We start from the raw sequence: 22,400 nt of genomic DNA, 5'->3' as shown, positions 1-22,400 counted from the left end.
GCCAAAAGTAAAGTAGAGCTTCACAAATTCAGCACCACTGGATGCCCTCCCACCCCCTCCCCTCTACATCCTCACAAAAATACCACCGCCATTGTTTAGCTTTCATCCTTTCCAAACACAAACTGCACCTAAAGATAATTCAAATTAATGTAAGGTCTTCATTCCAACAGCGGCCAGGAGGGAAGTAGAGCTGACAGCCATTTCAAAAGGGTTCCTTCACAAACTCAGTACCACTGGACCTAGCTCAATATCCTCTCCCCCCCTCCCTCCATCCCCTACCTCCACAAAAAACCCAAACTGCGCCATTGTTGAACTTTCATCCTCGCCAAGCACAAACTGCACCGCCACGGCAATATGTCACGCGGATACCTGCCGACTCACAAAGCCAATGCCCTGCAGGCAAGCTAGAAAATAAGTATACGATGGAAGCAGTCAAAGGTGAACATCGATGGCACTGTCATGGGATGTAAAATGGCGCACAGCAATACTGCAGATGGAATAAACTCGAGGTTGTTGTTCATTCAGATCAATAGAATAAAGAACAGTGGGGTCTTATGACAATTCGATCTTGGACTATCTGAATCAGGATCCCACATCATCTGATGATTTACTCATTCTACCTCTATTTTGTTCTTCCCTTCTGGAATTGTAAAAATCCGTTTTTATAATGGGCCATTTAAAAAAGTTATTGATGTGGAGAAAATCTTTGTTAATGAATCCCAACTCAAAGTATATCGGTACGTACATGTTTCCTCATGTTGCTTCACAATTCTGAGCCATTTTGCAAAGCAGCGACGGGCTTTGGCATACATCATCACATTCTCCTTGAAGGTGCGATGATAGTCGCCCAGGGCTGAGCTACGGAGATCAGTAGTGTATTTCATAATCAGCTGCAGATAAAGGTAAAAAGGAAATTCAGTGTGAAATTAGTTTTAAAAATAATGAAGGTAATTACAGATTTACAAACATTTTGGAATGTCCTTTAAATTTTAAAGGAGCAAGGATTTCTAACAAGTGACTCTATTTCTGCTTTCAGAAAAAGAAGAAGCAACACACAAAAAGGGGTATTACAAAACGAACCCCATTAAGAAAGAAGAATCGGCTCTTCTTCTCGGTCGGCACTGCACACGGAAGTTTATTCAGCTCCTCATTGGTTTCATCAAATTTCCTATTGACTTCTTTTCGCAAACCTGGAAGGAGATGCTGCAACCAAAGAAGACAAACACCGTCTTATGAATGGACAAAAAAAATTTCAAATAAGTAAAGATACATTCAAATTACACCGCCCCCATGCCAAATAAATAAATAATATCCTCCAGCACGCAGTACCTCCGCGCAGCACATGGAGACGGAATTGGGAGGGATCAGTGCACGATAATTGATTGATTAACTGATGAATTGCGTAATTCAAATAAATAAATAATTATCGTAAAGTAATTAATTTCTTAATCAATTAGCTAATAGCATTCCTTAACCACTACCGTTTCATCCATATCTGTATCTTTTTGAAAATTAACCAAGCAATTGATCAAAAAATTAAATAAGTAATAGATTAATTGATTAATCAATAAATCAAAAATATCCTTCATAGGCAAATCCCCGTTATACCAAATCCTTCTACCCCCGTTAATTCACCCCAAATCCACTTTTTTTTTGGAAATACCGACTTTTTTCTTTCCTGGAAGTTCCAGCAGTGTCCATGTGTTTTATACTTTCTCACCCCCCTACCTTCCCATGCCTCCTCCCCCCAAACCCCTCCCTCCCACAGATCTTCGGTGTCCCTGTTCTCTGCTGTTGTACTTGTGTGCTTCCCTCTCTCTTCCCATATTGTCTCCCGCTCCCTTTATTGTATGTTTTGTGTTTCCGTTTGTTGTTGTTTTTGTGATTGATGTTAGCTCTTACACGAGCCTCGATCTTGTGTACAAAAAAACCCCCAAAAAACAATTTGTCATTGTTGTGTCCAAATATCAGCTTCGTAGCTCAAAAGGTGCCTGAGATATTGCCGAGATGAGAAAGAAAATAAATAAGTACTTAATAAATCGATAATAATTAAGTAAGTAATCAATTAACTGATTAATCACCAAAAAATACAGTTTTTGTCAAAGCACGTGTTCACTATTGTGGCCAAATTTCAGCTTCCTAGCTCAAAGGATGGCTGAGAATTGCCCAGACAAACAAGAAATATGTCGTGCAGAGCACGATACTTGCGAGATCCCTGAAATAATTTTTGACCTTTTGGCCTATGTTGACCTCAAAAATAATTGGTGGTTGAATTCAGTGATATATACAAATCCTCTTCAAATTTCAAGTCAATCAGATGAAAATTGAGGATTTTAGAAGTTTGACAAAGTTGTTGACCTTTGGCCTATTTTGACCTCAAACTCAAATAGACTTCTTCTTTATGGCCAACTCTATCATTTGGTGGAGTTTCGTAAAGATCGGTTTGAAATTGTGATGTGTAGGTGATTGACATACAAACAGACAGACAGAATAACGCACAAAACCAACCAATATACTTGAAAAATCTTCGATTTTCGTAAGTACCAAGAAAGAAAACAAGCAAGAAAGAAAACAAACAAATGGAATGGAAACTGAGTACTCCTTCCAGGCTCACGTCATCGCCGGGCCCCCTTTGGTGCCCGGAGGTGACGTCATGCAGCTTCTGGAGATGGAATAGGAAAGAAGCGGTGTACAACATGAAAACTATTTCAACTTCGATAATAAAAAATATTATATTTTCATTCCCAACTATACCACATTTCAACTTGTCTGATACATACTCAAATAAACAACTTTTTGAGATATCTTGCAATACTGTACATCGTTTTTTGCCCCGTCTCTCAAAGGTGAAGAATCACCTGAAAGAAAAAAAAGAATAAAGTAATGCATCCGGTTCTGGATCCGGATTTTCACCAAATCGAATCAATTTGTCCTTGTTACACATCCAGACTATCCACCAAGTTTTATCTGAATATGTCCTTAACTTTTTGAGATATCGTTCTCACAGACAGACAGACAAACAGACAGAATGACAAATGTGGGTGAAAACATAACCTCAGTCCACCTTCAGTGGCAGAGGTAAAAATACATTAGCAGATATCAATGCACATTTCCACAAACTTGCATGGACATTGGTAGACAACTGGGAAACATTTATCCATGGGGTTTGAACCTGGGTTCCTTGCATCATAAGCCGGGGTAAATATAAATATTAACCAGTAAAAGTAAGTAATTCTAACGTGCATTACTTACGTTTATTTGTTCAACGAGCTCTGTGGTGAGCTTGTTAGCGAGCACTGGTGTGGTAGATTTCTCTTCAATACTCCTAAGGGGAAAAATACAAAATACGAATTACATGCAGTGAACATTGGAAGAGATGACCTTTTTATCCCACGCACATGTAGCGAAAAGCGAGGTTAAGCAATTGTTTCATGTCCGTCCGACCATCTGTCTCTGTTTGCCTGCAAACGTCAGTTTATGATCGAGGAACAACTTATTTAAATTGAATGTCATACAGTATTTTTAAAGCGAATCGGAACAGGAATCAGACAAAAACCTGCCACATTACCGTAATTTGGCTCTGAATTTGTCCCGATCACATGTGCAGAGGAGTGAGATATTTTTTACTCTGTCCGCCTTCCTTCAAGTCGAACAAAATTGAAAATAATTCCAAACAGGAAACTCACTGTTTTTAAGGATGTTATAAAGTACACAAACAACAGGCACGAATAACTAATGTACATGTTAGATAGCGTGGTACAACAGAAACTGCGTCAATGGTGGTAAATTCTGGAAATAATTTAGTTTTACGACTTTTACAATTTTTGTGCCTTCGCCGACGAAGTCGCCGGAGGCATTTTGTTTTCAGGTTGTCCGTCCGTCCGTGATATGTTTTCGTTACAGCGATAAATTGAGAACGGCTGAAGTGATCTTAGTCAAACTTGGTACAGGCATGTATAATCATGTAAAGATTAACTGATTAGAATTTGGGGGCAAGAGGTCAAAGATCAAAGTCTGTTATAGGTCTATAACTTGAGAACGACTGAAGTGATCTAATTCAAACTTGGTACAGGTATCTTTATTACAACATATGGTTATGTCAGACGGAAGCCAAAAAGTTCAATCTTGGTTTCATCAGACCACAGAATCTTGTTTCTCACAGTCTGAGAGTCCTTTAGGTGCTTTTTTGCAAACTCCAAGTGGGCTTTCATGTGTTTTTCACTGAGGAGAGGCTTCCGTCTGACCACTTTGCCATAAAGCCCAGATCGGTGGAGTGTTGCAGTGATGGTTGTCCTTCAGGAAGTTTCTCCCATCTCCACACAGGATCTCTGGAGCTCAGCCAGAGTGACCATCGGGTTCTTGGTCACCTCTATTACAAAGGCCCTTCTCCTCCGATTGCTCAGTTTGGCTGGGCGGCCAACTCTAGGAAGAGTCCTGGTTGTTCCAAACTTCTTCCATTTAAGAATTATGGAGGCCACTGTGCTCTTGGGAACCTTCAATGCAGCAGAGATTTTTTGTAGGCTTCCCCAAATCTGTGCCTCGACACAATCCTGTCTTTGAGCTCTGCCGGCAGGTCTTTCGACGTCATGGCTTGGTTTTTGCTCTGATATGCATTTTCAGCTGTGAGACCTTATATAGACAGGTGTGTGCCTTTCCAAATCATGTCCAATCAATTGAATTTACCACAGATGGACTACAATCAGGGTGTAGAAACATCTCAAAGATGATCAAGAGAAATGGGAGGCACCTGAGCTAAATTTCAAGTGTCATAGCAAAGGGTCTGAATACTTATGTAAATGTGATATTTCAGTTTTTTCTTTTTAATAAATTTGCAAAACTTTCTAAAATCCTGTTTTCTCTTTGTCATTATGGGGTATTGAGTGTAGATTGATGAGGGAAAAAATGAATTTAAACGATTTCAGCATAAGGCTGCAACATAACAAAATGTGCAAAAAGTGAAGGGGTCTGAATACTTTCTGAATGCACTGTATGTATAATGATGGAAAGATTAACTGATTAAATTTTGGGATCCTGAGGGAAAAAGGTCAGAGGTCATGTCAGGTAAAAATGTCATAACTTGTAAACAGCTGAAGGGATTTGAATTAAAACTTGGTGCAGGTATGCATAATGATGTAAATATGAACTGATCAGCCAACATTATCTCTTGACACAAAAAAGATGTAAAAACAGATCCTTGCAACAACAGACCAATCAGCCTGCTCCCAATCATCAGCAAGGTCATGGAATCAATCATCGCATCTGACATCAAATCCTTCCTCTTCTCCAACGGCTTGATCTCTGATCATCAATTTGGTTTCAGACCAGTTCTCTCTACTCTGGACATGCTGCTACTGCTGTCTCAACAATGGATGGAGGTCCTCAATGCCAAACAGGAAATCTGTCTCCCTTGACATATCACGTGCCTTCGATATGGTCTGGCACCCCGCCCTGCTCACCACACTCCCCTCTGATGGTATCCACTATCCATGGAAATCTCCATGCATGGCTTGCGGTCTACCTCTCTGGTCGTAGTCAAGTGTGGCCCTGAATGGATTTCTCTCATCTCCCCGTCCTGTTCAGGCTGGAGTTCCCCAAGGCAGTGTTCTGGGCCGTGTGCTTTTTCTGGTCTTCATCAATGATCTCTCTGACTCTCTGGAAAATCCTCTCTATCTCTTTGCTGATGACTCTACTCTTTGCCGCTCCATACCTCATCCCTCAGATCGACAGTCTGCTGCCTCCTCCTCTGCAGACCTGGACAAAATCACAGACTGGTCAAACAAGTGGAACATGTCTTTCAATCCTGACGAATCTCACACTCTCACTATGTCTCTCCGAAAAGACCGACTGAACAACCCTCCCATCTACTTTCTCAACAATCTTCTCCAAGAAGTTTGGTCACTCAAGCTTTTGGGTCTCACTATCTGCCATGATCTTTCCTGGGAACACTACATTTCCAAGCTGGCCTCCAAAGCCAGTCGCCAACTGGGCATCCTCCATCATGCGAAGTCCTTCCTTGGCAGCCCTGAGCTCCTCACCACATGCAAGGCTTTCATCCGCAGCTCAAAGGTATACTGCTCTCCCCTCTGGGCTGGTGCTCCTGCCTCACACCTATCTCAGCTTCACGCTGTTGTAACCAAAGCTTTCAGGATCAATGGCATCTCCCGCGATGAAGCTAACTTCGAGGGCCTTTCACTCACTCACCGCAGGCAGGTTGGTGGTCTTTCTGTCTTCTACCGACTCCTCTCCGGCATAGCTCCCCCAGCTCTGCCTGTGCTCTGTCCCCCAAATATTCCTACAGGTCGCGCAGGATCTGCCAGCACCTGTCTTCTGGTGAAACTGCCAAAATCACGACTCTCTGCTCACCTTCACTCTTTCATCCCTCTTTTCTCCCGCCTCTGGAACAAACCCGCTCACTCTTTTCAATCCCACTCTTCCCTCCAGGTCGTTAAAACAGTTGTTCACCACCATCTCTTATTTTGCCCCATCCATTCCCCATTTTCTCCCCCATTTTATTCCCCATTTATTTTATCCATCGTCCGTTTGTTTTTTTGTGATTAATGTTAGCTCTTACACGAGCCTCGATCTTGTATCCTCAAAAAAAAAAAGCTTGGTGACACTCAGATTTACCAAGACTGAAAAACTTGTTCCATTTCAGGGAAGTAATCAATTCTGGACATTGTTATGCAGCTGCTGTTTGAATGTCAGTGGGATGGGGGTACTGTACGTCACTACATGGAATTTGCAAAAAGGTAGAGTGAGTTTTCAGGAGCATCCGAGAGATAATTAATGTTGGTAAAGAACAAAACTGGTCCAGAGACATTGCTTTAGGATTCTCCAGCCTCCACTGGGAAAGGCTAAATGAGGGTTGTATTGATAGCAACACCTTGACTGATGATGGTAGGAAGTCAGAAATCCAGGAATAAAAATGGCCTTGCATACCACATTACCACAGGTAGAGAGCTTGGCAAGCAGAGTAATATGTCAGACTGTAGAAAGCCTGATATATTTTGTTACTGATCCGTCACTTCCCCCTTTGTTGTTAGTATATACTGTTAGGATTTTTAGTTTCAGGTAATATTGTTGTTAAGATTTTTGTGCGATTATGGAGATGACTTTAGTAAAAGGTAAAAATAAATGTTTGTGAAGGAAAAAGGAAGATGCGGCAAACAAATCGGAAGAGAGAGAGACAGAGAGAGAGGAGACGGCCATCAGAGAGATACAGCTGTGAGTTGCATCGAGGCTGCGAGCGGACTTTTTTTGATATTAGTCACGAATGAATTGAGGCTTCCCGAGGGAGGGATTGCCCGTGACATCGTCCTATATTGTGAGTGCAATTAAACCTGCGTCTCAGGTTTTATCACCAAGTGTGAAACATTGTTGGAGGGAGCAAGCGCCTCCATTGCAGGCCTATACGCCATTTTGTCCTCGAAGAGGCTGTCAGCTTGGTGCATCTTGTTTTGTCATTGGGATTCCCATATCGACCTCACCATGTGGATTGCCATTGGTTTACATATCGGCTCAATTCCCATATCGACCTCTCACCTCGTAACTCCTCATCCACAGCCGTGCCAATACCTACCTGCCTGTTGTTTTACCATTCTGCATGGCTTCAACCAGTGTGGAGATCCGTGCACGGACTTTGGAGAATGTTATATTCCACTCACGTTTGGCGTGTCGTGAGTTCATTGCTTTGAGAGCATTGGGGTATGATGGTACCATCACTTGTATTGTTCATTTGATGCAAGTGACATTTTCATGGTACTTTCTTTAAATGTGTTATTATTGTGTATGTGAGAGTTCCTAATACAATTACTTGTTTTGTTCTACAATTACATTGGTGTGGTTTTACCATGGCTTATTAGATCACTCAAAATAATACATCTTTCTGCCGTGTTCCCTCTCGAGACTTTGAGGTGCACCGTAACCGGGGTTCGGGGAGGAACACGTATAAATTTCTAGGAAGAACCTCTTGTTTGACATCAAGTACCTCCAACCATTGACAAGGTGACAGCATGGCATTGAGGAAGGAGAACGATTTAGAGTTCAGCCTTGAGATTTGCAAGGTGATGTTTTCAGACTTATTTAAGGAATGTTGCATCCTCTTACATAGTGAACGATCTTTCCTTCAGTCAGTTTAGCCTTTCATTTGAAGAACCTTCAGAGAAAGAGAGAGAGATAGCTAGAGAGTAGGCTTTTGGGGAAGTATTTTCTATAGCAGCTACCTTGGCTATGGCAGCTACCACGATGGAAGAGATTTTGAACTTGTCAAAAGCCTTTCATACCTCTCATATCTACATGAGTGTTTACCATGGTTAAAAGTGTAGTACTGTATCCATAGGTGGGCGCGATTCGGAAAATTTTAAGTCCGCTTACCGCTTATCCGCTCCGCCAGCCCGTGTAGTCCGATTCGCTTATCCGCTTCAGCGGCCGAAAATCTTAGTCCGCTTACCGCTTATCCGCTTATCCGCTTCGATTCGATTTTTTAAAAGCGCTTCGACGTTTTTAAAGCGATTTTTGACGTTTCTAAAGGGAATTTAATGCTTTTTAAGCCTAAATAGCCATTTCTAACTACTACAAAGACAAACAAAGCTTTTAAGATCAAAAATATACATTTTTATTTAAATAAAATTTATTCAAAATTTATTGAAATAAAGTTTTCCACTCGACTCTACTCTACTCTACAGTTAATTTAAATATAATTTTAATATATGCAAGTTACATTAAAGAAAAATCAATTTGCCCGTCCTTTCTTTGACAAGAGAGTCTACTAGTCAACAGACTAGCAGTCTGTTGACTAGTCCTCGTCTTCCTCCTCCACCTCGTGGGCCTTCTTGAGGATTTGGAGGTTGCCCTTCATGAAGACGAGGGCCTCGAAGTTCGGTGCAGCCAGGGCCGACCTCTTAGGCCTGAGGATGTCCGACCCGTAGCTGAACACGCGCTCGACCGAGGCAGAGCTCGGGAGCGGCGTGTTATGCCTGAGAAATAGAGTTACCCAAGCATCACGGAACTCGAGCGGGAAGAGATTGGGCGAGAGCTGTAACGTTTGGTTATTCAGACACAAACAAGTCAACAAGATGGCGGGCCAACGGACTGCCGTTTATTCGTCATGGTGTCGTGAACATGCCGTAAACCATGACGTGAACATAACGTCATGATGTAATGCGTTATGTTACAACCATGTCGTAAACCATGACGTGAACATAACGTTATGATATAATGCGTTATGTCGCAAGAGCCGAGTTGTTAGGGTTTCACTTATTATTCACTTAAATAAATATTCACAATTCTAGAGTAACGGCTCAGGCTAACAGCTGATTTGGCGAATCGCGATGCGCTTTAATTTTTCGGTAGTCCGCTTACGCTTATCCGCTTTGGTTTCCGGGGGTTGTTCCGATTCGCTTATCCGCTTCGAAAACGTTAGTCCGCTGCAGCGGATAAGCGGATAAGCGGACTTTCGAAGCGGACCGCCCACCTCTGACTGTATCTCATGAGTCAGTTGACATGTTTTAGCCATTTATAATATTGTTATGAATTTTGGGGTAGGGCATATATAGATTTAGGTAGATCTGAATAGGTATCATGCTTCATCTGTCGTGATAGGGAATCTTGATTCTGTTAGCCCGGTGATAGGGAATAAGTTCTGATAGCCCGGTTTGTCGGATTAAGTGTGTACCTGTGATCATACGAGGATGATCCGGTGATAGTTAGACTAGGGACTAAGCTAATTCCCCTGTGTGTCAGACCTGGTGAACATCCCGGTGTCTCTTATGGCAATACATCCCATAGACATTAGATAGGCCCATTAGCACAACACATTAATTAATCTCCCGCCACCACTCTGACTGACCAAAAAGCCCAACAGGAAGCGGCCACATACAACGGCGCCATGGCAGGCAGACATCGTGCAAGGCAGGCTGAGGCCACGCCCGTCACGCGATGGAGTAACACCAGGGTTTTGATGGGCAGATGACATGACTGGAAGGGAGGGCCAATCGGCATGCAGCTGAAGCCCACAGATAATAAGGAGCGAGCTGATTGGGCGAAGGTTTTGATAAAAGTGGAGAAAAGCCGACATTTTCTCTCTCTTGTTCTGGATGTGAAAGCAAGTGGTCGGAGATCGACATTTGAGCTCTTCCCTTTGTCCTTCTCGCTTTGATTTCGTTTCTGCCCAGACTTCCCTTCTGCCCGTGCCTTTCGCCCCGTTTGGACCTTTTCCTTTTGCGAACCACGAATTACCTGCTGGACGTTGGAGCAACGTTGGAGTGCCATCGATTCTCCTCCCAGGCGTTCACGTGCGAGCGAGACTTGCCACTGGAGCGGGTGAGACCGGGGCGAGCGAGTGGCTCGGTGGCCGAGCAGTATGCGAACGGGGGCGCAGCGAGGCCTGTCTTCCCACCGACCGGAGTTGCGTCGGACAACGAGCTCGGAAGCCGACGATTCCTGACGGACGCTACATCTAGAGACAGATAATCACGCATTCCACAACACGACTAAACGTTTATTTTATTATCCTTCCCATCCTGTGTATTTGAAGTCTGTGAGTGGGATCCCAACCTAGGGGGTTTAATTTTTACCATCGTGTTCTCTGTTATCGGGTCCATTAATAAATATTACTGTTTGTACATTTCATATCCGTTTTTGGTTGAGTAATTAATTTGCAGGTGAAGACTGCGCGGACCGACAGGTAAGCCGCGGCATTTCCCCCAAACCCCCCTTCTCATGTATGATCCGCCATTGGATTGATTGTCGCCTCGTTAAGCTCGATTCCATCCGTGGACGTTCTGTCTTCACAGAGCCGTCTACACAACAATACCTTATATATTTTTTATAATAATACCATAATTATACCAAGACATTAATAATACCATTATTTATAATAATGTGCTTTTGCTAATACCTTATATAATTTGTCTAACATCCCAGTAGGCACACAGACATTGGATCCACGTTGAATGAACGTCAAGATTCGACGTGGACCCGAGGTTTAAAACGAGTTGGATTTGCAAATTGGATCAGTCATTTTTCCAATGTTGAATAAACGTCGTTTTTCCAACATTGATACATTTTCCAACGTCGAATAAACGTTGATACAATGTCACACTTTCAACGTCGATGTAGGGTCAAACAACCAACATTGAAACAATGTCATTTATTCGATTAAAAAATCAAGCCAAGTTGCCAACGGTGAAACAACGTTGAATGACTGTCGGGTTTTGATGTAGGTATTGGTCTCAGGTTGGGTTTTTTGGTCTCAGGTTGGGTTTTGGTTGTCCGACGTCGCGACCTCATTCCAACCATTATTCGACGTTGAAACAACGTCGTGTGCCCGCTGGGATGTAACTGTTTCTGATAATTCACCTCTGAGACTGCTCATCAATTTCAAAATGCAAGACCTTGGCTTGCACTCAATCAACAGAATATTTATATCCTGAGTAGCACATCAACATATTGCAGTCAAAACCGATGATACATCAGGGTACCCTGTTGAAATAATAACCTTGAGAAGCACAAATATGGAAGCAAAATATTTTGTAAACAATCTATTTTACCAACAAACTCTTCTTCTTCTGCATTACTATTCGCCCACTTCAAGTTGGGTCGCTACCATGGATCCTGCTCCACCACTTGGGTCAATCGTATACCCATTCTTTATCCAAACCTTTCTCCTTCATGTCCGCTTCCACACAATCACTCCATCTCCTCTTCAGTCTGGCTCGCCGTCTCTTTCCAAGTGGTATCATTCTCATCATGCTTCGACGCACATACTCATCTCTTCGCATCACATGCCCATACCATCTCAATCTACTTCTCTGTACCTTTGAAGATGCTTCAACTACCTTAATAGTTCCTCTGATGTATTCGTTCCTCATATGGTCTTCTCACATTACACCACACAACCATTTCAGCATCTTCATCTCAGTCACATCTAATCTTTGTTCCAACATTCTTATCATCGGCCATGTCTCCACGCCGTACAACAACGCCGACCTCACCACCTTTCTGTACACCTTTCCCTGCAGTCTCATCGACATTTTTCTTTCACAAAGCACTCCTGAATCCTTTTTCCAGTTACTCCATCCTGCATGTATCATGATGATCATCTCCCCACCTAACCCACAATCATGATGCAGTACTAACCCCAGGTACCTAAACTTCTGCACCTCCTTGATCGTTTCCACTTGCATCACCACTCTGTTTCCCTCTACCAATTCACTGCTCACTGTACATCTCGTGTACTCTGTCTTTGACCGACTAATCCTCGAGCCTCAATCTTCCAATGCCTTCCTCCATTCTTCCAATTTCAATTTTCCCTCACCCTTGCTTTCGGCATGCAATACTAGGCCATCTGCAAGCAGCATGTCCCATGGTGCAAGTGTTCTCACATCAGCTGTCAGAACATCAATCATAATAACAAACCGAAATGGGCTCAATGCAGAGCATTGATGTACACCGAGTTCCACCATGAAACACTCCAACACTGCTCCTCACTTGCATAGATCGCCCATTGTGCATATCCTGGATCAGCTTCACATACTTCTCTGGCACCGATCACTCTTTCAAACATTTTCACAACTATTGGTGTGGCACTCCATCATAGGCCTTTTCCAAATCTATACACACCAGATGTAGATCCTTCTGTCCTTCTCTATACTTCTCAACCGTGTCTAAGGGCAAAGATCGTGTCCACACTGCTCCTGCCTGGCATAAATACAAATTGCTCTTCTCTGACCACCACTTCCTCCCTCAATCTTCTCTCAATTATTATTTCCCAGATCTTCATTGTGTGCAACATCAGTTTGATGCCTCTGCAGTGGTTGCACACTTGCACATCTCCTTTCTGCTTGTAAATGGGGACCAATATATTTTCTCTCCAAGCATTTGGCATTTCTACTTCCTCATAAATGTCCCTGAACAGCTGTAGGAAGAAGAAGGCAACACCCTCTTCACCCAACATCTTCAACAGGTATCCCACAAGTCCCTCACTAACCCTGTCCTCCCAATACGCTCTCCAGTTGAGAGTATTGGGGGTGGGTAGTGGGGGCCTTACTATTCTTCATTCTCGCTAATACCTTCTCCTTCTAGATGGTTCTTGTTAGCCCTGGGGTTGCAGCAGATTCTACTCTGAATTATTGGGTGCTCCTCATTTAGCAGTTTCCCAAAGTATGTTTTCCATCTCTTCTTTATCTCCACATCATTTCTCAGCACTGTGTTGTCCTCATTTTTAGCTCACCTGGAACGAAGTTCAGGGGAGCTTATGCTATGGCACGTCGTCTGTCCATCCTTCAGTCCTTCAGTCCTTCTGTCCGTCCGTAAACAGTTGAAACTTCTTCTCTGAAACCGCTGATGGGATTGCGACCAAATTTGGTACAAATGATATTTGCTGTGTTGTGACTAAAGTTGTTCACGGCATTTTAAAAAATCGTGGTCTACCGGGGGTCAAATTGGGTCCAGGTTTGACCCCCCCCAAAAATAGGAATTTGCTATTTCCTCTGAAACTACACACACAATTTTGATGAAACTTTATCACAACCTTCACCACCCGAGTTTGTTCTCGGCATTAAAATGAGTCTGCCGCTTTGGCGGTCTACAGGGGGGTTGCCCCACAAAATAGGTATTTGCTTTCTTCTCAGAAACTAAACACGCAATTTCGATGAAACTTCACCTTCATCACCCGTGATGTATCAATGTTTGTTCAAGGCAGTAGAAAAATTGGGTTCTGAGGAGGTATACGGGGTTGGGGAAGGAATGGGTTGCCCCCCCCCCCCCAAATAGGTATTTTTTTGTTTGTTTGTTAAAAGTGTTATTTTGTTTAAAGTCAGACCATGTTAGTATGAGCTGCACAAGCTGCCCTGTCTTCTAACAACCATTGAAATTGGTTTAAAATACCTTTAGTCAGAGCAGTATTCTGTTTATTCTTCCAGGTGAGCACCAGGGGTATTGCCCCTATGTTTGATCAGTCTTATCTGGGAGATATCTTTGGATGCACTGTCTCTGGCTTTCTGAATTCCAGATATTCTTCTGTCCCGGAATTGTAAAAACATCATCATACATCATTCTGCCAGCTTGCCTTTGCCACCACTTTCTTCACTTTCTTATTTACTATCCTAAACTCATCTCGACTCTGTTAGTCATCAACCTCATCCAACTTCTTTTTCGCTTCCTTTTTCTCCCGGATCACCTCTTGTTATTCCCTAAACCACCACAAGGTCTCCTTATCACCTTTCCGCCTTCCTGTAGTCATCCCCAAAATCTCTTTTCCAGCCATCCCGATCTCGTTTGAAATCTTCTCCCACCCAGAACTCCCTTTTCGTACTTCCTCCTCTCTTCTCTTCTCTTCTCTTCTCTTCTCTTCTCTTCTCTCTCTCAAGACTCGTTCAGCAAACACTTCCCCTGTACACTTCACTTGTCTCCCAGTTTTATTTATTTCTGACAATTGATCTGATTACAAAAGACCAACTGAGCGCCTTTATCATGACTGGAAATTAATTCATGGCAAAGAACCCGGCTGTGAAGATTCTTTGGAGTAAAGTACAATAATATGTGGCATCTCCCACACTTAAATAAAAGGACAGTTTCTGTTTTCACAAACTCCTCTCTCACCATTTTGTTTTTCTACAAAACTTTGTAGGCAACATTAACAATGCCTTAAAATTCTGATTTTGACTTCCAAGTTCACTTACATTCCCTGTATTTATTCTGTTCAGCCCAGTCAAAAGTAGACTTTTTTTCATGCTGGATAACGTCATGGCATTCCGCTGGATGGTGCTTCTAGCTCCATTTATTCACGGCTTTGTTTTACCCTCGCTCGGGGCTTGGGTCTGTTTGTTTGTTTGTCTGCACATAATGTGCCAATGTAGACCACTATCTTTACACGTTCTCCTTTTTCAACCGATTACCTCTATAAAGTATGTACTACTAGAATGTGAGTATGTCTATAAAATACGTTTTATAAAACTACACAAACACCACACAAAAGTCCTGGACTGGTGAGAGACTGCAATCTTTGATTGCTCTTTGTGGATGTTTTTGCTGTTCAGGTTTTTCTATGGCCCACTCACCCTATCAAATCTCATACCATCCCTTCACACATCATTGATGGATATATCAAATCGTTGTAAAAAATGGAAAATACAACTCCAGAAACATTTTAAAACTCACTTGAAAACGCTGTGCGTCTCGAAAAAGGATTTCTCTGCCTCAATAGCCTCTTCCAGAGTTATCTTTCGCTCAATATCTCGCTGGCTTCGGCATTTAACCATGATATATCCCTTCTTCAGAACAATACTTTCGTTATTGAGAACTTTGATGACACCAAATTCTGTGCCAGGGTCCATCAGATCTGGCTTGGTGAGAACACCTGTTGGTCACAATTACAATGTTAGTAAAAAGGCTTTTACAGAAATTGATGTCTTCAATACTTTCATGAATGCAATTTCATGAATGCAATGCAATCAGATTCCAGTTGAGAGTATTGCGGGGGAAAGCAAGTACAATTGTGGAAGACTAAGGCCTTCCAAATAATTGGAATATCCCGTGAGGAAGCTAAATCTCTGGACCTGGGACTGTTATTTGTTAATTCCCGAATTGAAGACAGGTTGATTATCTATCTGCCTGTTGTATATATATATATATATTATCTGTTGATATATTCCCTGAGGAGATCTGTGTGACAAGGTTGCGGCCTGACATTGTCATTTGGCCAGGTGCAACAAGACAGGTCATCTTAGGGGAATTGTCTGTACCTTGGGAAGAGAACATGGAGGAGGTGCACGAGAGTAAGAGAGGAAAGTAAAGTGAGCTGGAGGCAGAGTGCCGGGAGAAGGGTTGGCGAGTTTCGTGTCAGCCATTTGAGGTGGGGTGTAGAGGGTATATTGGAAATTCCTTTTCTGCATTTCTTGCTCGGCTTGGAGTGTGTGGGACAGAAAGAAGGAGGATGTGTGACAAGGTGGGTGGCCCAGGTTGCCTTGAAAGGCTCATTTTGGATTTGGAGGAAGTTTATGGAGGCATGTAGAACGGTGTCGGTTGAGGTTACGGAATAGAAATGGAGGTGTGTGTGTGTGTGTGTGTGTGTGTGTGTGTGTGTGTGTGTGTGTGTGTTTTGCAGGAGTGGGTCATGAGTGGGTGTGGTTTTGCATGAATGGTTTTGCATGTTTGCATGAGTGATGCATGTTGGTATTGTAAGGGTAGGTGGTTGGTTGGTGTTGTGTGTGGATGTGTGTATGAATGATCTGGTGTGTTTTGTTGGTGAGTGGTGAAGGGTATAAAGGTGGGTGTTTGAGTGTTCCACCATGTTTGTTTGGTGCTGTGGATTCTGGATGCAGAGGTGTTGTTGTTGTAGTCTGCGTTCGCACTGGCTGGGGTGGGGGTATGTACGCATCTGGGTGTAGTTGCTGCATGTGGATGTGTGTGTGCCCCTGCTGGCCCACCTTGGCTGACCATATCGAAGTTGAAGGGCCGAAACGGGATGATGCTGAGGACCTCGACTGAGGACCCGGTCAGTGCAGCACACTTGTGACCAGGTGTGTTTTGAACATATATATATATATATATATATATATTTAAACACTTAAACACACACACACACACACACACACACACACACACACACATACACACACAGTGCCTTCAGAAAGTATTCACACCCCTTGAATTATATATATTTTCACATTTTGTTGTGTTACAGCCTGAATTTAAAATGGATTAAATTGAGATTTTTTTGTCACAGATCTATTCCATTCATTGTGTATTTGGCTCCATTCATTGTTCCCTCTATCCTTTCAAGTCTCCCAGTCCCTGCCGCTGAAAGCATCTCCATAGCATGATGCTGCCACCAACATGCTTCACGGTAGGGTTGGTGTTGGATGGGTGAGGAGCTGTGCCCCATTTCCGCCAGATGTAGCGCTTTGCATTCAAGCCAAAGAGTTCAATTTTCATCTCATCAGACACAGAATATTTTGCCTCACGCTCTCAGTCTTTCACGTGCCTTTTTGCAAACTCCGAGTGTGTCGTCATGTGCCATTTTCTCAGAAGTGACTTTCGGTTGGACACTCTCCCATAAAGCCGAGATTTATGAAGTGCTGCAGAAACTGTTCTCCATCTTGCAGGTTCTCCATCTCAGCCAATAAACTCTGTAGTTCTGTCACTGGTCATTGGGTTCTTGGTCACCTCCTTAAACAAGGTCTTTCTTGCCTGGTTGCTCAGTTTGGTTGGACGGCCAGCTCGATGAAGAGTCTGGGTAGTTTCCTATTCTTTACGTTTCCTCATGATTGAGCTCACTGTGCTCTTGGGAACTTTCAACACTCTAGAAATTGGTTTATACCCTTCCCCAGATCTATGCCTCCTCACAATTATATTTTGGGAGTTCTACGGACAGTTCCTAGGACTTCATGGTAGAGTTTTGCACTTGATGGTAGAGATATATATGGAGCACTGTCAACTGTGGGACCTTATATAGAAAGTTGTGTTTCTTTCTAAATCATGTCCAATCAATTGAATTGGCCACAGGTAGACTCAAATCAAGTTAAAGAGACATCTCAACGATGACCAAAGGCAATTGGGTGCACATGAGCTCAATTTGGAGTGCCATTCAAAGGGGTTGAATACTTATTGACTGAAAAATTTCAGCTTTTCTTTTTTAATTATTTTGCAAAAATTTCTATGAAAAAAAATTCCACTTTGACATTATGGGGTATTATATTTAAAACAGTGACAAAAAATCTCAATAATCAATAATAAGATCAATATAATCCATTTTAAATTCAGGCAGTAAAAACAGAAACCTTATAAAACCCCAACCTCACCCTCACCACCTCTCCCACTTACCCTCGTGCCCCTCAACCCCATTCCATCCCCCACCCAATCAAAATATGCAACAATTTTACCAATTTCAAGGCAAACCAGAAACCTGCCATTTGGCAGATATCTGGCAGGACTGAATGATGAATTGCAACAAAACTCAAACATACATAAAATTGAGACAAATCCTAGGAGTGCCAAAAAAACAGAGAAGGAAAATTGTGGGAAATCTCACCCACTGTCCTCTCGCCATTGGGGTCACATTGCTGTGCCATGCTGAGGGCTTCTGTTGTAGCAATGTCCACATTACAAGGGATGGCCACGAGGATGATGGTTTCCTTCCGCTTGATATAGGACATGATCAGCTGCTTAATCTGCATCCAAAGGTAACACTGTAAACTCGAAGTGTCACGTGATCTTCTGAGTGCTTCTTTGACTGATTGTGCAGCAGATAAGTGAATTATATGAAAGGATTGTGAATTTGATGATAGAAGCATGAACCTTGGCACATACAGTGCATTCAGAAAGTATTCAGACCCCTTCACTTTTTTCCCATTTTGTTATGTTGCAGCCTTATGCTGAAATTGTTTAAATTCATATTTTCCCTCATCAACCTACACTCAATACCCCAAAATGACAAAGAGAAAACAGGATTTTAGAAAGTTTTGCAAATTTATTAAAAAGAAAAAACTGAAATATCACATTTACATAAGTATGTAGACCCTTTGCTATGACACTTGAAATTTAGCTCAGCTGCCTCCCATTTCTCTTGATCATCTTTGAGATGTTTCTACACCTTGATAGGAGTCCACCTGTGGTAAATTCAATTGATTGGACATGATTTGGAAAGGCACACACCTGTCTATATAAGGTCTCACAGCTGACAATGCATATCAGAGCAAAAACCAAGCCATGAGGTTGAAGGAACTGCCTGCAGAGCTCCGAGACAAGATTGTGTCGAGGCACAGATCTGGGGAAGCCTACAAAGAAATTTCTGCTGCATTGAAGGTTCCCAAGAGCACAGTGTTCTCCATAATTCTTAAATGGGAGAAGTTTGGAACAACCAGGACTCTTCCTAGAGCTGGCCGGCCAGCCAAACTGAGCAATCGGGGGAGAAGGGCCTTGGTAAGAGAGGTGACCAAGAACCCAATGGTCACTCTGGCTGAGCTCCAGAGATCCTGTGTGGAGATGGGAGAAACTTCCAGAAGGACAACCATCATTGCAACACTCCACTGATCTGGGCTTTATGGCAGAGTGACCAGACGGAAGCCAAACAGTTCAATCTTGGTTTCACCAGACCACAGAATTTTGTTTCTCACAGTCTGAGTGTCCTTCAGGTGCTTTTTTGCAAACTCCAAGTGGGCTTTCATGTGTCTTTCACTGAGGAGATGCCAACCGATGGGGATTGTCCGTGCTCTCTCTTTTTCAAGCAAGGAAGCAGCACGTACCATTATTAAAGTCTTTGGTATGACTTGAACTCGTGCAAACCAGTTTTTTGTTTTTTTAGCAGACACCATCTCCTTACTGGATGGCCGTTGTCAAAGTAAATGTACGGGAGGTCATCCACCCTTTGCCAGGTGTTGTTTTTGGTCCTGGCAGGGTGTCACAGACACCCTCCCCACTCGCGTTTTTGTGCAAGCCACCTCTTATGTTTTTTGGGGTTTTTCTTTCTTTGATCCAATATGGCCGCCAGACCACGTGACCGATGACATCATAAAATTACATTCTCCAATATAATTGTTGCGTAGATCATGCTTAAGAAATTTCAAACTGATGGACCAATCGTTATACTTGTCGAATTATAACGTCGTAATTGAGGCACCATGCAATGACATCATCATTAACAACACTTATTACCCATGCGCAGTTCTTTAAGGTGCAGTCACACTATGACGTTTTAGAGAAACTTATATCTAGCGTATGAAAAATCATAAAATAATGTCAACACGTCGGCATACGCCCAAAAAAGCATCAAATTCTACAGCATGAATAAATTGGGCGTATGCATAATGTATTGAACGTATACATAGCGTATGTCTAACCTATTAGTAGCCTATCACTAACGTATATATAACTTATGACAGCGTATCACAGCGTATGACCAGCGTTCTCGACTTATGCCCAACGTATGAGTAACTTATGAGAAACCTATGCGCAGCGCGCTTGGCGTGTTGCCGACGATAACGTGACGTTTGCATAAATACGGCGCCGATCTCTACAGTACCGCGAGCTATCAACATTAACATGGCACCCAAGAAAACGAAGAAGACAGCAACCGAGACGTCTGCCAGGGGCCGAGGTAGAGGCAAGAAGAGGCCTCTTCTCCTCCTCATCCTATTGGCACGGATCTGGTGAAGTGCCAATTCGATGATGTCATACTGATGTTGGAGAACGACTAGTTGGTATTCTTGTCGAAGCCTCTCAGGATCCTCCATCTTCTCTGATGATGGGTGGAGAAGTGATGGTGAGCTACTCACAGGCTCCCATATATACAGTGACCGCAAAACGCTGGCAAAACGCCAATAATACGCTAGTTGTACGGTAGAAACACGTTCAATAAGTTACTCCATCGTCAGACATACGTCTAATACGTCTGAATACGTCAATATGCGTTGCAGATACGTCAGATATAGGTTAGATATAGGTTAGAAGTAAGTTACTCATAGGTTATCAATAAGTTAGCTGTACGGTACACCTGCATGCCAACGTATCTCGACGTATGAGTAACCTACCTCTAACGTATTTAACGTATGTCTAGCGTATGTCTAGCGTATGCCTAACGCATGCCTAACCTATGAAGAGGATGTCGGCATACGCCCAAAATTTTTGTGCATGCACAAAAATTTATTTCGGCCTCTGCGTACAACAACGTATGCCAGCTTATACCAGCGTGCTTTTAACGTATACAACTTATACCAAACCTACCCCTAACTTATGTCAACGTACACCAGCGTGTTGGTGAAAATGCACATACATCGGCATAAGTTACTGCTATACGTTATAGTGTGACCACCTTTACAATGAGCCACATTTCATTTTTTTCCATTGAGCAGTTTCGGAGATAAAGAGGTGCAAATATTTTTCCAAGATGGCGTCCATACCACGTGACCTATGACAACAAAATTATCACGAAAAAATTCTACAGGAGGAGGTGCTCCTATGGTGCAAAGTATCGTGTCTATCGGACCAAGAATTGCAGAGAAAGTGAATTTCTAAAATGCATATATGTACGTACGCACGGACGGATTAGCCTGGCTCTTCGCTTTTTCTCGGTGTTCGAGGCATGGAGGCCAAAAGACTGAGGCCCATACGTGTTATGACCTTCTCAAGGCCAGTGATGTTTATCAATCTCTGTGGAGATGGACCGAATGATGGCGATATTATGCTCGCACACACGGACTGAGTAGAATCACGAGGACTTTAGAGCTTTTATAAAAACCAAACGGGTTGATTCCCAATCAAATAACAACCAGGGAAATTGAATTCAATAATAACTATATATAATGAGGTAAACAATGGTGAAATAAATACTATAAAAACGAAGGCACCTCTCTCTCCTGTCACTAGCAGAGACGAGGTGAGGGACACAGCTGGGTGGCAGCGGGGAAAGGGAGGATGGGCACGGAGCAGGCGATGAGATGGGCAGGACGACAGTAGGATGATAAAGAGGTGATGAGGAGATGAGCAGGACGATGCGCAGGGTGATGAGGAGACAGTAGGACTAGTGTACAGGCAATGGGGGACAATGAGGCAGGACGACCGCCTTAAATGTCCCCACCTCTCAGTTCTGCTTGGAATCCCACATGTATAACAGTTTTCCTGCCCACCTTACCACCTGCCCCCTATACAGACCACCTTCAGAAGCCGGCCTCTTCGACGTAGGACCAGAGACGAGGGCATGGCTGCACGACACTGAGCTGGCCATCTGATGATACACGAAAGAAGAAGAACAGTTTTCCTCACAAAAACGCGATCTCATCACGCTGTTCCCGTTCCTCCATCCAGACTCCGACCCCTTCTCTCAGAACTCTCGCAATCCTTTTAGAACTGTTCCAGCTCAATTATCCTCAGTTTTCACCAAACCGCCTCAGTTCTCACTTGTCACCAAACAGCCTCAGTTCTCATTTGTCACCAAACCGCCTCAGTTCTCACTTGTCACCAAACCGCCTCAGTTCTCACTTGTCACCAAACCGCCTCAGTTCTCACTTGTCACCAAACCTCCTCAGTTCTCACTTGTCACCAAACCCCCTCAGTTCTCACTCGTCACCAAACCCCCTCAGTTCTCACTTGTCAACAAACCGCCTCAGTTCTCACTTGTCACCAAACCTCCTCAGTTCTCACTTGTCACCAAACCCCCTCAGTTCTCACTTGTCACCAAACCGCCTCAGTTCTCACTTGTCACCAAACCGCCTCAGTTCTCACTTGTCAACACACCGCCTCAGTTCTCACTTGTCACCAAACCTCCTCAGTTCTCACTTGTCACCAAACCCCCTCAGTTCTCACTTGTCACCAATCCTCCTCAGTTCTCACTTGTCACCAACCCTCCTCAGTTCTCTCACAACAAACAAGCTTTCCTCAAATCTGTTGCCACTCTCCACTAGCAC

General features: G+C 43.1%; 1 protein-coding gene across 1 annotated transcript in view; it reads right to left on the bottom strand.

The window, feature by feature from the left end:
* LOC137417924 (interferon-induced GTP-binding protein Mx-like) overlaps window positions 1-22,400 on the bottom strand; it is a gene marked incomplete at its 5' end in the record, with an annotated part of 85,038 nt that overhangs the window by 54,318 nt on the left and 8,320 nt on the right. The window contains 5 exon segments of the mRNA XM_078773951.1: window positions 746-890; window positions 1,081-1,203; window positions 3,253-3,325; window positions 15,160-15,358; window positions 18,032-18,170. Coding sequence (XP_078630077.1) covers window positions 746-890; window positions 1,081-1,203; window positions 3,253-3,325; window positions 15,160-15,358; window positions 18,032-18,170 — 679 coding nt within the window.

This window comes from Myxine glutinosa, chromosome 3, assembly GCF_964187855.1.
Source record: "Myxine glutinosa chromosome 3, kmMyxGlut1.1, whole genome shotgun sequence".
Classification (NCBI taxonomy): Eukaryota; Metazoa; Chordata; class Myxini; order Myxiniformes; family Myxinidae; genus Myxine; species Myxine glutinosa.
This window is presented reverse-complemented; position numbering and strand designations above follow the sequence as displayed.